General features: G+C 52.6%; 1 protein-coding gene across 2 annotated transcripts; it reads right to left on the reverse strand.

Annotated features, from left to right (window-relative positions):
- Window positions 1–209: 209 nt before the first annotated feature.
- abch1 (ATP-binding cassette, sub-family H, member 1) lies at window positions 210–15,221 on the reverse strand. Of its 2 annotated transcripts, none has more exons than XM_029251342.1 (20): window positions 15,157–15,221; window positions 13,742–13,923; window positions 13,494–13,653; window positions 13,262–13,416; window positions 10,689–10,796; window positions 9,811–9,904; window positions 8,043–8,117; window positions 7,401–7,581; window positions 7,139–7,235; window positions 6,805–6,973; window positions 6,391–6,491; window positions 5,668–5,738; window positions 5,300–5,349; window positions 4,925–4,981; window positions 4,768–4,838; window positions 4,560–4,648; window positions 4,244–4,347; window positions 1,456–1,615; window positions 1,197–1,301; window positions 210–1,117 (listed from the first exon to the last, which is right to left on the reverse strand). In XM_029251342.1, exons 1-20 carry the CDS (start codon window positions 15,166–15,168, stop codon window positions 1,011–1,013), a joined length of 2,148 nt encoding a protein of 715 aa, XP_029107175.1. In that variant the 5' UTR covers window positions 15,169–15,221; the 3' UTR covers window positions 210–1,010. The 2 variants fall into 2 exon arrangements, with proteins under 2 accessions (XP_029107175.1, XP_018595788.1); XM_018740272.2 differs by lacking the exon at window positions 15,157–15,221 and adding an exon at window positions 14,467–14,924 and having other exon boundaries at window positions 1,011–1,117.
- Between the last annotated feature and the right edge of the window lie 1,655 nt (window positions 15,222–16,876).

Below are 16,876 nucleotides of genomic sequence, written 5' to 3' on the forward strand. Positions count from 1 at the left end.
TGCGCCGGAATTATAGGAAAACCATCCGACCAAGAGGCTTTTGTAATATTTCATTTTATAACATTCCATCTTATTTGCATCCTCGATAGAAAGAAAGAAAAAAAAAAAAACACAAATTCCCAAATATTTTGTACATCTTCCAAAGGTGAGCAGAACTCAGCAGGAATATGAATCATAAGTGGAAAAATTAGAAAGTGAAAAGTCTGGAGTCCGAAATGAGGACTGCTGGTGGAGCCCAGAGCCAGATGGGGGGAGGGGGGGTGTCAACACAACCGTGTCTCTCAAACGCGCACAGTGATGAGACCCTTCGAGTCCGTGGTTGAGAGGAGTGGTAGAAAGATCCCCACACACAGAGTCTCGCACACCACTCGCTCTCTGGGCCTGAGTCATCGGTAATCACAAAGGGTCACTCCGGGCTACATAGTCTCCGCTGCAAATCTCTCGGGCATTTGGTCTCACACAAACACACACCCACACACTCAATTCCCATTAACCAGAGACCATGTGAAGCACAAACAAACGTCGGTACTTTACAGCACCCAGTAACACGGTAAGCGGTGCGGAAGGACACACGCAGGCACCACAGGGGTGAACACACTCATGTAAAGAGCAGAAAGAGCAGCCATTGGGGGGGGGCAGATTTAAAGCAGAGAGCCTCAGTAAAACTATCACAATATGCACATCTGAATTTACTCCACTGCGAACATAATGTACAAATTTACTGCAAAAACACACATATTTTTCATGTTTAATTATATAGGTGTCGTGCATGTTTTACCACGGTAAATGAGCCCAAATAGCACCCAAGTGGCTGCTGTGAAAGCCATGATTTAGGGAAACACACCGTGGGAATCCTGAGGTAACGCACTGGAGCAACTGTCCGGGGGGGTCGGGGTGGCACCTCCTCACGGGGAGGCCATCAACCCCCCCTTCCTGTTAAGAGCAGCCAGCAGGACCTCGGCTCTCCAGCACCAAGAGCAGGACGAGTGTGCAGCGCACCTCCCGGCTCCTCATGTCCGCAGCTTGAGGATGACCGTGGCCAGGATGAGAAAGAACGTGTTCCAGCCCAGGGTGACGGCGAAGCCGCGCCAAACCATCATCCGTGACAGACCCCACCCTGGAGATGAAAAGGGGGGGAGGGGATGAAACCGGGAGAACTCTGGACGAAACCGCAAACTGGCCACCCGGAGGCTCACCTCGGTACATGATGCAGCGCAGGGCCTCGGACGCGTAGGTCTGGGGCAGGACCAGGCTCAGGTAGCGCAGGGGGTACGGGATGCACTCCACCGGCCAGATGATGCCTGCAGAGGGATGGAGGAGAACACGGGGTGGGTCATCACGGTAACAGGGTCATGGAGACACATCAAGAGTGATGAGATGGGTATCTCTGCTGGTGTGCCCTCTCCAAGTCCCACCTATGGCCCCGTGATGGGGGGGTGTAACACCTGGACCTACCACTGATGATGAGGTTGGGGTAGAAGATGCCCAGAGCAGCCTGATTGGCCGACTGCTCGTCGTCAATGGCCGCCGAGATGACCAGGCCGAAGGAGATGCCCATCACGCCCTGCAGGACGATGAGTGTGATGACCAGCAGCAGGGAGCCCTCATTCGGAACCTGTGAGGAACACACACACACACACACACACACACACACACACACACAAAAACACTGGGTCCACAGCTTACAAGCACAACTGGGACTGGAACTGTTCATAAGTCAGTTTGTTCATAACTGCAGAGTCACATTCGCCACTAAATCACAATCCACAAAAGCCGAACATGACATCTCTTGATTTATCCACAGATAATGGCCTAATAAGTAAACATACTTACTTTAATATTTTTACTAAGATGACACTACATTAAAGTTAAAAACTCCTTTTAAATGGCTGAAGATCAGAATCTATCATTTCCATAAACGCCTGTTCAGCGTTGATTTTGCTGATCCATCCAATACACTCCGCAACACTCCCAATCATGCTATCGATCACTGACACTCAGGAACGACCGACATGGCCTGTAAACACCGGGAAAGCGAGCTTAATTAAAGGAGTAAAGCAAGTGGGAAATGTTTGTATCTTTGAAAGTTTGTAACTTGATTGTTCTTATTCTTACACCCCAGCTCTGAATTTTAATACTCCACTCACTAGTTCATTCAGCTGGACATATGCTCATGCGGAAAACCTTAGGGATCCGAAACACAAAGCCACCGATTATGAGTCCTGCTGCTTAACCACTACTCCCCCTGCTGGCCGTGTGCTGCTCGCAGTCACTGTGAGGGAACTGCAGTGAAAGAAGCGCTCGGGGGGGAGACACGCCTCCTAAATAATGCAGCCAGACCCCCAAAAGAGGGCTGCAACCCGTCGTTCTGCAGGTCACTCGCTGACGCCAGATAAAAATAGAGCTGGCGAAAGAGCAGGCTGCCCTTTACCATGGCAACCGGACCTGTTGTCAGGGCAATTACACACCTGCCCTGGGTGGAGGAAGCGGAGCTACTGAGAGCTGAGCCGGGTCCTCCCCGGGGGTCCCCAGTGAACAAGGTCACAGCTCGGTACGGTCGTCGGATCAGCGAAGGCTCAGCGGCAGCTCGCCGTAAATATCAATGCCGTGTGGCTGATGGCGGGTGTCGGATGCCACACGTAACCCCCGCGGGCGAGTTGCACAGGGTACATTGGCTGCTTGTGAGTGCACCCCCTGTCTGTGGCCCCAGAACCACACCCATTTACTGCTCCTCACACACATCTACCCAAGAGAAACTTTATAGGTACGGGTTGACCGGACGTCCCGACTGCCCGCGACCCCAGTGTTTAGGTGCGGAAACGATCAAACGTGTTTTTTGGGATTGCGGTTATGCCGGGACAGTCTGGTCACTGGTTAAGACCTTATGCGGAGAGTTAGACGGCGAGATGGCATTGACTTTTGATGATATCATGAAGGGACTGTCCCCCAAGGTGAACAAAGCAGCTTCTGGTAGGATCTGGTTGATTGTGTGTTTGACAAAGAGAGAATTGTAGAATGCACGCATTAACCTTGCCCGAAAGGGGTTGAAAATGGGAGCCTATGGTGTCTTTTTGAAGATCCGAGCTGAACTGAAGATCAGGATAAAGCGGGATGCGATTGCCTGGGGCTACCACGAGGCAAAGGACAGATGGAAAGGCCTCGTGGAAAAACGTGCCTGAAGCTCTGAGGATGGACGTCTGCTTTATGGAACTGCATTCTTTTAAAACATACTGTACTTTCTTGTATCCTACCCCCTTGTATATTTATTTTTTTATATTTGTTTAATGTGTGTGGCTTTTACTTGTATAGTATTTTATTCACAGATTATAGTAGTCTTGTTTTATTAGGTTTGTGCACTTTTAACTAATTCGTTCTTTTAATTTGTGTGGGTTTTACCCCTATAACATTTACCCCTTTACCCCTTTACCCCTATAGCATTTTATTTACAGATTTTCCTGGCCTTGTTTTATTAGGTTATTCTGTGCACTTCTAACCTTTTTATATTGATGACTAATTTATTATTATGTGTCTGTCTGCTTTGTATTTATTTGTCTGATTTTAGGTTTTAGGGGTATGATAAAGTTTTATACTGCAATTTAGAAGTGTATTTTATGTGTTTTGAAGGATGCATGTATGTGACATGATGACTTGAGTTGAGCTGCTATCGGGGGACAGTCCTTTCGTCGGTATGTCGGTGTGGGGAAGACATGGGTCAGTTCTATTTTTTGAAGCCAGGAAGTGGGATTGTTATGGGAAAGACTCTGTTACTGTCTTGATAATGTATTTTATGTAATGGCTGTTTCGTAATTTTGTTGACCAACTGTAGGAAATGTGGTTTTGGATTTGTTTGATTGTGGATTTTTTGATGTTTATTTTTGGTTGTGTATTGTATTGATAACTTTATTAAATAAAGTTTGGGGGGGGAAAAAAAAAAAAAAAAAACTACCCAAGAAGAAGATGATAGCAGGGGGTTTAATCACCACCAATGGTTCTCTGCTGACATCCCTCCCAAAATACCCCCAGCCAAACACCCCCTCACAGGGCAGCTTGGGCGACAGGAGCACCAGGGGTGTGGTCACAAAGCAGGAAAATGAAATGGCTCCACTGGCATATCAGACTCATCCACTTCCTACCAAAACACACTGCGACAACATGTTTCGCCCCGATACATTCCGTATCCGGTAATTGTGGGTAATTACTCTGTGCGTGTGGTGTGTGTGTGTGTGAGAGACAGTAAACGGACCTTAAAGACGAGGAAGATGAGGAGCAGCATGAGGGCAATCTGGACGCTGATAACAAACAGCTGGGAGAAGAGGTGGGCCAGCATGGTCTCCAGGGAGCTCACACCTGGGGGGGGCGGGTGGTATCAGCACAACCACAGCTCAAACCAGAGTGAATTTATGACAATTAATAGTCCAGCAGGACATAGCAGTGAGAGCTGTGTGCTGTACTGCCCCCCTGTGGACAGTTAGCAGTACAACATCAGCATGTTTTCAACATTCCTTGGTGTCTTTAGTCACATCATTATAGTGTCAGACAGGAGCAGCAGGGTCTCTCACCTGCTACCCAGCACCTGTCCAGAAGGCCCTCCTTCCTCTCGAGTACGAAGGAGAGGGCGGTCAGGCCCACCGCCAGGTAGAAGGTGATGCTGTGACAGGAGGGCAGCGGGCATCAGATGCAATCGCCCACCCCAAGCCCGCCTCAAGCCCGCCCCAAGCCCACCCCAAGCCCACCCCACAAGCACAAACTGTGACATCTCATCTGCACCTCAGGATGGCGCCTGGTGTCACAAACGTGGTGAAATCCATGTTCCTGCTGCCATAAACAGGCTCCTCAAACTGCAAGGGAAACGCAAACACAGAGTGTGACGACACACGAGGGAAGCGCAGCAGACGGGGGTATCACTTGTCCTCAGCTCACTCACCTTCACGGGCAGGGAAACCAGGTAGGACATGGTGCCAAGTTCGTGCTGGACGAAGGCCTGTTACGAGAAGCGAGAGAGAGACACAGCCAATCAGGAGTGTGACAGAGGTCAGCCAGTGAGGAGTGCGATGGAATTCAGCCAATCGGGAACGTGATGTAAATTAGCCAGTCAGATGAGTGATGGAAACCAACCAATCAGGAGTGTAACAGAGGTCAGCCAATCAGAGAGCACTGAAACCCATGTGCTACTGCAGCCAGTGATGCAGGTCAGGTGTCCTTTGCTGAAGCCCTGGGTGCCACTGCTTGAATTCCTATCTGACATATCTGCTCACCACGACCCAAAGCCCTGCCTGGTTTTATCGCATTGAATTCATACCTCAAATGCTTCTTGAAGCTTTTTCTGCAGCATGATGGCGATCTGTCGGTCTGGAGGAGAGAAGAGCAGGTGAGGGATCGTATTTCACAGCTGACAAATGCTTTGTTTATAGGGTGTAGGTCAATGCTCACATCCCAGTGGGCAGCAGGGGGCGCAGCGGTTACAACATGAAAACTGCATGGAAATTCATTTCTGAGTCAGATGCTGACAGTGGTATCGTAACATTCACTCGAGTCTGAGCATGGATCATAATGAATCAAATAAGTCTAAGTAGCTCAGAGTACAAACTTAACAGTGTAAACAGTTTTGGAGGCAGGTATCAGAAAATAATAATAATAATAATAATAATAGCTCTGAGAGGGACTTACTGGTCAGGTCCAGCCACACATGAACGGAGCCGCCGTCCACGACCTCCTGCGACACTTGCCTCTGCATGACCCTATAAGAAGACAGAGGAGCGGTTAGTGAACGGAAGGTTTTTGGGTCAGAACCCCTTTCTGCAGTAACGCAGAAAGCAGTTGTGAGGAGCACACTGGGGTCACGTTCACCACCATCCTCTGTGCAGCAGAGCCAAGAGGTTGGTGACCCCCAGAATGTGGGGCTTCGCACTGTTCAAGGGTCATTGTGGTGATAACAGTGGTAAAGATGTTGCCCCCCCCCAGTAGGAAAAAAAAAAAAAAGATGTCACCCCCTACTTCCCAACAGGGGAATCACATGTACACTGATGCCCTGAACTGGGAGGAAGGACATTTACACTGATCTCATTCTTTTCCCCAAAGCATCTTACAGTGTTATGCTACATACAGTTATTCACCCATTTATACAGCACAGTAACATTTACCATTTAAGGTTAACTACCTTGCTCAACAGTACTACAGCTAGAAGCAGGATTTGAACCTGTAGCCTTGGAGTCCAGAAGCAGGAACTCAAAGCACTTCACCACTCTGCTGCAACTCCTTTAATGGTCACACAGCTGCTCAGAACCAATGACCATGCTGGGACCCAGCTATTACTCTGAGGAGACATGGTTGTCATGGCAATGATGCATCCAGCACACTGAGTGCTGGTCCCCCAGCAGAATGCAGCCTCACCTCTTCATCAGGTAGCTGGAGAAGTTCTTGCCAAAGCCGACGATGCCCCAGTAGCGCCCGTCATGGATCCCAGCGAAGGCTTCCGAGTGGGAGAGCTGCACCTGGGGGTGGGAGAGGTGACCATGTGGTCTTTGCATTACAGCATGTGAAACACCCCCCGCACCCGCAGCGGAGCATCACTCAGTCACCCCCTGCAGTGTCATCCTCTGACTCCTGTACAGTAACTGCTTTCTTCATCAGAGGAGCAGCACAGGAACTCTGTGGGTCCTTCTTGCAGGCCGGAGGCTCTGCTGTACACTGAACTACCAGCGGTACTCAGGTCTTACCCCTGCCCCTCCAGAATCTCTGCTCTCTTCAATAAGCCCCTCCAAGACCTGGAGCTGCCCTCTGATTGGCTGACTGAAAGGTAGGTACCTGTTCCACACTGGAGTTGTCCAGGAATGAGAGCAGCGAGCGGCTGAGTAGCTGCCCCCCGGTCTCGTTGTTCACCACGGCGACCGTGATGCCGCGGGGGTCTCCGCCGATGCAGAGGCACATGAGGGAGATCTGGATCACCGGCAGAAGGAACTGGAAACACAGGAATCTGCCAGGAATTGGACATGGCAATGTGAGGGATGGCGTGGCACCCATCTCCATGGTGTTGCTTTCGGAACAATGTTATCTGCATCCAAGCCTTATTGTACATGCGGCACCGAGAGCGCCGATTGGCCGAGCCAGCGGTACCCAGGTAGGTTTCCCTCCATCTCACCCCGGCATCCGCTTCATCCGCACCATCGTCTTGATCATCAGGGCTGCGATGTTCCGCCACTTTGGGATCACATGCCTGACGCGCACCTTCCAGTCCACTGCGCGCACACACACACACACACACACACACACACACACACACACACACACACACACACACAAAACACAATTCCCTGCTAGTTAGCACTTGAGCCGTCGACCTGTGCTTTTATTAGAAAGCTGTGATTTAATGACTGATGATGCTCCTCTTCTCTTACACACACCCGTCAGTTTGGACCCCTGTGGTGCTGATGCTGCTCCCGAGTCCAGGATGGGCTGACTCTCGTCTCGGCTGCTGTCCGACGATTGGCTGCTGTTTGTGTGCCGTCCCTGGGGGCTGGGGCAGCGCTGGGAGCCCGTCTGGTCCCAGGACTCGCAGAGCTGCAGGAACGCTGTCTCCAGTGTCTGTGGGGTCATGAGGTCAAAGCTGTCAAGGCCCCGCCCACCAAGTCACCAACTGTGCCCCGCCCCCAACGGAACTTTACTCCCACAGATGTACATTTATTAATTTATCTGACACTTTTTTTCCGAAGCGACTTACAATGTTAAGTTACTTACGCTGATTAATCCACTTATTTTTACTGCATCGGTTCAGGGTAAGTACCTTAATCAAGGGTACTGCAGCAGGAGGTGGGATTTATAGTCGCAGACAATCCAGCACGAGTACAAGGCGACAGCTCTAACCACTGCGCCACCTGCTGCTGCTACTTTCTATGTCCTACATTTCACTGAAGTGGTTCAGGATAAGTAACACTGACCCAACACAGACCCACTGTGTGTCACATTTGTCTCCTTTCAGGCCCCGCGATCCACACTGTACGACCTGTAAGACCCAGAAAGAGGCCCCCCCGGGCTGCTGTACCCACCGGCGCATTGTGCTGCTTCATCACGGCGTCCGGAGGGGCCTCCGCCAGCAGGCGCCCGTTGCGCATAAGCCCCACCTGAGGAGAAGAGCAGGCAGGTGAGGAGGAGGAGGAGACCTCTTCAGCTGTGTCCTGTCCACACAGCGCAGTCCTGGAAACGTGACCTGCTTTCAAACTGACCAGACTGTCCTGGACATACAGACAGACTGTCTCTGTTGTCTCGTTTCTTTACCGGGGTAAACAGGGTGAGAGCTCTGAGCGGGATGCTCTCGCAGAGAACTCTGGCTGAGGGGTGTGTTTCGTAGTGGCAGGTCTTACACTGACACGTGTGGTGTAATCACGGTACAGTAAAATCACAGTGAGAGGTGCCACTGCCTGTTCTCACACCACAGCTGGTCAGAGTCACCGTGCAGGACCACAAAGTCCTGTTCAGCGCTCGCTGATGACCGATGGACCCCATAAACTCATCCAACGTTCCTCGTCTTGTTATTGATCACAAACAGCAGACAGGAGCTGTAAAAACTGCGGCAGTGAACCGAATCTAATTCAACACTCTGGTTACGGCCTATGAAAGCCTCAGTGGAACTGCTCCCAATATCTCCAACACCTGATCTCTCGCTACATCCCAGCCAGACTGCTACGCTCCTCCACCTCTGTCCACTTGGTGGTCCCACGCGCGAAAGGTCCAAAATCAAAAGCACAAAGGCTTTCGGTTCTTCTCCGATGCGGTGGAGCGACCTCCCCCTTTCACTCAGAACTGCTGAATCCCTCTCTACACTTATAAAAGGGTCTCAGAACTCACCTCTTTCTGGCTCATGTCTCCCCCAATCTCCTAAGAGTTCAATAAATGTGCAAATGTTTATTATCTGCATAATAATTAATTTTAAAAAAACCCAATATGTGTAATGCACACATATGTGACACATTGACTGTGATCTAGAATCACGTGTCTGTATCCAAATCTCTCCTTGTGCTGCTGCAGTGCACTTGTTGTACGGCCAAACGTAAGTGTCTCTTACGATCCTCCTCGAACCCTGATCGAAAACCCTCCCAGCACTTCAGCAGTCTCACTTCTCTAGAATTTTCTCGCTTGTCTGTTTGCAAGCGCAGAGGAAGTTGAAGTATGTCGGGGGTGTCGAGTGACCGGGGGGTTTCGCTGCTCGCCGGGGCTCCGTCTTGTTCTGTCTGCTGGGGTGGGGGGCGGGGGATCAACACAGATCCACAGTGTGGGTCCACTCAGGGTGGATCTCTCGCACTAGGAGGAAGTGGAAACTGCTGATGGACGATCCTTCCCCAGGGACGATCAGGCAGACGGGACTAAATCTAAGTCCCCCCAGGTGACCTGCCCTGCATGGCACTGAAACTACACACTGGTCTGTTGGTTTTGGTTCCCTTTTCAAACCTCAGCTGTGCTCACTTCCCTTAAAGAACTTCCTCGCTGCTGCCTTCAAGAACAGAGACACTGTGCAAAATCACTGTGGGATGAAAATAAGGCAGTGCAGGCAGAGTAAAATGGGGTGAAAACCACTTATAACACAGTTAATAAAACATCCTCAACCAGAAGGATGCGACCCAGCGATCGCTCGAGAGCCCGGGTTCCGCTGGATCGGGGCACCCGCAGCTCGGCTACCTCACAACGCGGACCTTTCGGCATCTCTGCGCTCCATTGTGTACGGGTTTCCGTGGCAACCCCCGCTTCCACCTCATGCGTACCTCACAGCGAAGACGGGTAGCGCAGACGGGGACGGGAACAGAGGAGAGTGGGACGCACCACGTGAGCTTGCCTGGCCTCCTCGATGTAGTGCGTGGTGATGACGACGGACACCCGGCCGTCCTTCACGATTTCCACCAGGTGCTGCCAGATTCTGGACGGGCCGTGACATCAGGAGGGTGGACATGGGGTTCAAAGAGAGGAGGACACACAGTCATTACTTGTCCACGTTAATATTCTCATTCCTGTTAGTATTATCATTATTATTATTCCTATATTATTATTATCTGACTCTTACACTGATTTACCACAGGGGGGTCCAACCTTTTATGGGCAGGGGCCACAGTCGTTGGTGCGAATGGGTTCGAGGGCCACGTGTGTAAAACTCCCACTAATTGATACACTGAGTCTTAAATGTATAAATTGAAAACATGTGAGTTTACTATATTTTATTCAGGTGTGGGGTGTGTGCAACTAGGACTCCATTCGGTGATTAAAGGAAACGTACGGTATTGAGGGTTAGGGTTCGTAGTTCGTATATATGGATCATTTTACCATCGTTTTCTGCGGGCCACATCACGCAAAACAACTGGCCACATTGGTACAGCTGGGTTATTTTTACTGGATCAGTTCAAGGTAAATACAGGACCTCGAACATGGGCACCGGGGCAGGAAGTGGGATCTGAACCTGAGCCTTTCAGCGAGCGAGCAGGAGCTCTAGCCGCCGCGCCACCCGCTGCCCCCACGTGCTACCACACTGTGGGTGTCCAGCAGAACGGGATGAGGAGACACGCGGGGACGAAACCCCGCGAACCACTGCGGTCCACAGGGAGGGTCCAGCTCGGCGTGGTCCAGCTGTGCCTGCAGACGTGCGGGACAGTCACGCTACAGGTGAGTTTCAGGTGCGGTCGGCCGGGGGTGCGGCGCCGGTCACGTACTTGGCTCTCAGCACGGGGTCCACCCCCACCGTGGGCTCGTCCAGAATGAGCAGCCGGGGGTTTTGCAGCAGGGCGGCGCCCAGCGACACTCTCCGCCTCTGTCCTCCGCTGTGGGGCAGAAGAGCCACACTGAGCAGCGTCACCAAGACCCCCAGCCACCTCGAGGTGTCCCCAGTCACCCACATCCACACTCGAACAGTCACCCCGCTTTAAACTAACTTACCGCAAAACTTAACTGGCAACATAGCGGACAGCGAAACAACGTATTCATTATCTCTGAGAATATGTATTTATTGAAAAATAAATAGATTTTAATTGAATAATGTGTCACAAATTGTCACAAATTACACCAGCTGATGGTCAGTCTTCCACCCCTGTACCCTGTTACTGTGATATGGTCATATGTACCGCGGTCACCGCACTGTACCGTCGCTGTGTTTTTCCATTTACTGCATCTTTGCAAACTCTTACCATATTTTTACCCCTCTGTATGTTTCCTATGTTGGGGGTGCGGTCCTGCTTTCCGGTGGGTCTGGGGTTCGAGTCCCGCTTGGGGTGCCTTGTGACGGACTGGCGTCCCGTCCTGGGTGTGTCCCCTCCCCCTCCGGCCTTACGCCCTGTGTTACCGGGTAGGCTCCGGTGCCCCGTGACCCCGTATGGGACGAGCGGTTCTGAAAGTGTGTGTGTGTGTTTCCTTATGTTTACCCCACTGTATGTTACCATGCTTTTACCCCTCTGTCTGCTACGTATGTGTTTCGACTAAGCACTTCTGTGCCAAATTCCTCGTATGAACATAATGTATCTGCTCGCTAAAGTTCTCCGAATGTCACGTTTCCAGAGTTCTTATCACTTCTCTCAACAGCATGTGGGAGAAATTCGAGGATCGACGGCAAGGGCTGGAACTCAAAGCGCAGCCTTCAGGTTTCGAGTTCACGTCCTCCGGCCATACGGTGCCTCCACGGTTGGGCGAGTCGGGCGGAGGATCGGTCAGACCAGCTCGACGGCTCTCCCCGTCCAGAGTCCGCAGCCACCGTCATACCAAACATTTTCGGCTGCTTTCTGAAAACCGGCTGCGTCCAAAACCAACAGAAGAAGCAGAGAATGCGGAGCGCGGCACAAAAAGGAGGGTGTGGCAGACAGGAGATCGACCAAAGGTTACAAGCAAGAGGTTGTGGCCTCGCCGCAGCCCATCTCTTGGGCCGACAGCCGCGCCTGGGGACGGCTCCTTAGCCGAGCCGGCTGAGGACGGAAGACGGAAGGTAGGCAGAAGGAGCTCCGAGAAGGTCGCTCTGTGCAAATCCACCGGTCGCCATCCCACATCTGGTCACTGCCTGGACTGGACACGTCCTGTTCGTCACGAAGGCATCCTGAAAACATGCAGAACCTTCCCAGAACTCACTCGGACACCGTGCGTCTCCGGGGCCTCCGGTCAGGTGCCACTGGGGGTTTTACGTCCACCCGTAATGTGGGAATCGGCACAGAATCCCTTTCGCTGGGAAGCGGGTTTACAAAACTTCCCTTTTCGCTCTGTTTGGGAAGCCGACCGTACCCGGACGTCCTCCTCGGCGGACAGCGCAAAGCAGGTGTGGGCTGAGTCCCAATAGGACGGTGCGAAGAAACACATGAAGGTGGACTCACAGCAGAGCCGCTGCTGGGGACAAGCAGTGTAAGATAACCCTTGAGGGCCCCGTGAGCATGAGCGCTGGCATGAGGTGAGGGACAGGTGAAGGGACACGTCGCCACTGGTAAATCAGCTGACATCATACAGCTGAAAGGCTCGCGGAGGAAGTGTCGCCCCAGGTCATTTTCACTAAAATAATTCATTTCGAAACACTGCAGAGGGTGGGGTGCGGTGGCGCTGCAGGTTTGGCCGGGAGTTGCTCTCTGGTGGGTTCGAGGTTCGAATCCTGCTTGGGGGGCCTTGCGGCGGACTGGCGTCCCGTCTTGGGTGTATCCCCTCCCCTTCCAGCCTTGTGCCCTGCGTTGCTGGGTTAGGCTCTGGTTCGCCGCGACCACGCTTGGGACAAACGGTTTCGGACTGTGTGCGTGCGTGTGTGTGTGTGAGGGAAACACTGCAGTGAAAATTTAATTGTCTATAATTGGGAGATGTTTGTACAAACTATTTGTAATATTCAGAACATCACGGTCCAGCTACAACCTAATAAGAATGATAAGGGACAGAGGATAGTGCAGTGGTTAGAGCTACTGCCTTTGGACCCAAAGGTTGCAGGTTTGACTCTCACCTCCAGCTGCAGTACCCTTGAGCAAGGTACTTACCCACAATTGCTCTGGTAAAATTACCCAGCTGTATAAAAGGGTGAATAATTGTAAGCTTCTTTGAAGAAAAGCATTTGCTAAATGATTAAATATAATAACAACAACTAACTGTCACTCACAGTGTGACATGTGCACACTCATCTAGCTATTTTTACTGCAGGGTACAGCTTTTTACAGCTTCTTTCATTGGAAGGTGGGAGCTGTAACCATTGCACCCCCGCTGGCTCCCGCTACCACGTGACCAGGAGCCGATGAGCCTCGGATGAATCCGGAAAAGACGCCGGCGCCTCGCTTACCTGAGGTTCCGCACCAGGCTGCACTTCTGCGGCAGGTCCAGGAAATCGATGAGGAAGTCCATCCTGGCGCCGGTGTCCTTGCTGGAGAGCCCGTGGATGCGGCCGTAGAAGGAGAAGGTGTCGCCGATGGTGAACTCGCTGTAGAGCGCCAGGTCCTGAGGGGCACACAGCGCCGTGACGAGCGAGGAGAGACGGGGACGCGGCGTCCCGGGTACGAGGCGGAGGGGCTCACCTGGGGCATGTAGCCCACCATTCTGCCCGGGACACCGTGGCCAGGGAAGGCAGGGGGTCTCCCCAGAACGGCGATGCGGCCCCGTGAGATCTTCAGCGTTCCCACGATGCACTTCAGCAGGGTGGTCTTCCCACAGCCGCTGGGTCCCAGCAGACCGTAGCTGAAGGGCGAGGGGAAGGGACGAGGCTGTGATGCTGAAGACGTGCGGATGATGGACAAGCGGTCAGGAGGACCGGGGACCCACTCACATGTGTCCCTGTGGGACCGTCAGGGTGAGGTTGTTCAGGACCTTCAGCTTCCCGTAGGACCTACAGACGTCCCTGCACTCTATGGCCGGTGCGTCGCACCTGGACGGAGAGGACGCCTCGACGTCACTCTTCATCCCGCCGGCCGCACCCTGTTCACCGCAGCGAGGAGAGACGCGAGGAGCCTGGAGGAGAGCAGGAGGGACGTCGGCACACCGGTGGACATCCGGCCTCGAGGACCCGCGGTGCGAAATGGACACGCGACTCAGTAACAGCGCTTCCGCCGTTACCCAGAGGACCTCTCAAGCGCCGGGTCGCTGCCGCCCGGGTCACATGGCCCCTAATCTCTAATCTGTAATCCTGCCTCCTTTCTCACACTTTGCGGCCTTTTCGCCGTCAGCATTTCACATGTGAACCGGACCTGTGGAGTTTACCTGCCGCCCGGTAAAGTACCACGTTCGGACCCCAACTTCATAGCTACCTTTACAGAGTAACTCTTTGCATGAAGGAGACAGGTTCAAATCGCATCTCCTGCTGTGGCACCCTGAACTAATGCAGTAAAAAAAGCCTTAGTGAATGGCAGTAAAGTCACACCTGCTGAATGAAGATTAATAACCATTTATAGCAATAAAAATGACAAGAAGCAGCGTGGACATGCGGACATGCGGTAAATCTGCAGTGCAGCCACAGGATCATGTGCAACTTGGGACGTCTTGAGCTCCACTCACCTGGATGGACGGCGCACAGGTGAAGAGGAGAAGTCACGCTGGTGTGTGTGTCGGTGTGTGTTGCTGCGAGCCCGTGGTGTCGTGGGAGCAGAACAGGTTTGGTTCGCACCACGTGGCCTTCCGCGCGTGTCACTGACAGTTTACCGGTCACGGAGCCAGCTGCTGCGCCGGAGCGCGCACACGAACACCGGAAGACGCGCGAGGGCTCACAGACGATGTGTCACGCGCCGCACTCGGTCTTTGCAAGGCGAACGGGAGGAGGTGTCCTCTAGAAACACACCGTGGAATCCGATGATGAAGCCAGGGGGATCCTGCAGGAACGCGACCGCAGGGGGGGGTAGCGTTGCCTCGGACCCTCGGCCAGGCGGCCCACGTGTCTTTGTTAACGACCCAGTGCAGCTGGGGCTCGCGACACGCGCTGCCTGTCCCTGAGAACGGAGCGCAGTTCGGTCATCCGGCCTTTTGTACTGTGGGCGCGCGACGCGTCACGCGCTGCACCGCTGCACCCGCCCCGCCCCCCAGCACCTGCCCCAACCCCCCCCCCGAACAGCCGCCGTCCTTTAACCGCGTCGTCGCTTCTCGCTGCGTTTTCGCGAGACTCGCGTTTACGGGTTTTTTTTTTTTTTTTTTTTCCACCGGAGCCGTTGGAGGAGAAGCGAGCGCGTGGAGCGTCGCGCGCGGCCGCCTTACCCGCTCGTCCATCTCTGTGCCGTCCGGCGGAACGCGGCGCGCATCACCGGCAGCATCCTGCGCCATCGTCGCGAGGGCCCGGGATCAGGGATGGCGGCGGGGGGTCCGGCACGGGGGGGGGGCGGCGGCGGATGCTGGCGCGTTAACGCTTCGGACGCCGCGAGCTCCTCCGACAGCGCGTGCTGCTTTCATAAGAGCCAGAATGGGGACAGGGTGGACGAACGGGCCCGTGCAGCAGGGCTGTGACGTTCTAATAAACGGCTGCAAAAACGTTACGTATGCAATATATGTTTGAAAAGCATTAAAGCCTCACGTGCACGGCTCTTACCGTGTCTTCCTCCGATGTACTCCATTAATTACACTGATGGCAGTAATGAGGGACGGTTGGTGTGGTGTCCATTCCCCCTCCTCTCCTGTCCTCTCTGCTACATTTACATTTACAGCATCGCCTTTCAGGGCCTCCAGCATCACACAGGACGAGCGAGGGACCTTCTGTCTCAGCACCGACAAACACCTAATAACCTTATAATAACCCGCAGACATCATCGGTACCTGATCTTTTAATAACTGATGACCTTTCTTGCCAGTGCTGCTGGTGAAGCTGAGGATTTCATTCCCTTTCATACGCAATAGAGACAAAGGCTGTGATTTGGGGAAAATATGATTCAGTAAAAGTGTCAAAGTCTAGAGCAACAAAAAATGAACAAAATGAGAGAAAAATAACGAAAAAGAGTGACAGCAAATGCAGAACACGGAAGGATCATCACCGTTACGTCTTTCACGGTCACGTCCGAGGTAACGTCCTTCCTTTTCGACAGCTGCCAGGTAGACGAGCCCTGCAGGGTAACCTCTATAATGGAGTGAAATTGAAAAGTGCACTATGTTCTGTCCCATGTGTTTACCGAACATCCTAAAGCGATCAAGTCGGCTAAATATCCGCAACCTTAAAGTTTCGGTGTTCTGAGCCGGTGTTGCTCCGCGTGCTTCTCCCGCTCGGACACGCTGCCGTACTTTTTTAAAACCACGTAACAACGTGCGGTCGCGTGGTGTGAAAAGGGCTCCAGACTTCACCAGGGTACAAAGCTGTGGGAAAGTCCCGAGGTCGCTGGAGGGCCGCAGTCGCACCAAGGGCCGTGCAATAGCATCAACTGCCGCACGGTGGCAGTGTCCCTTCGTTTTGACAAGAGGCGCCGCGGGGAGACGAGCTGGTCAATAACTCGCTCTGCTCGCAACCCCCCCAAGTCATAACATGTGCATAACAGTAAAGATGTTCCTCTGTTTATTTATGGGTTAAGCTCTGTTAAAAGCTCAGATGCACCTACAGGATACAAAAAACACTCTGGAAGGCTTTTTCATTTTACAGTTTCATTTACTGCAAACAAAGTGAAAATAAAAAAATGTCCTTCCCATAAACTTTTATTCAATACTCATCAGCTGGAAATCCATCTGGCCCAACAAATCCAATCAGCGACACCCAGGAACGCCATAAACAATCTGTAAACACCGTGGAGGTGAGTTGAATCACTGCGGCCCACTCCCCTCTCATCTTCAGGTGCTCTTTACTGCCATCCGTTGGCTCGCGGGGTAAACACGGGTCATCGTGGCTGCTCTACAGATGTTGGTGTTACAGTCGGGGTGAAGGTGGCGGGAGGCCCCAGTCTATGGTGATGGCTGTCTCTAGAAACCAGGAGGATGGTTTCCTGCAGCTGCCGCAATGGAG

This window comes from Scleropages formosus, chromosome 4 (genome assembly GCF_900964775.1).
Source record: "Scleropages formosus chromosome 4, fSclFor1.1, whole genome shotgun sequence".
NCBI lineage: Eukaryota > Metazoa > Chordata > Actinopteri > Osteoglossiformes > Osteoglossidae > Scleropages > Scleropages formosus.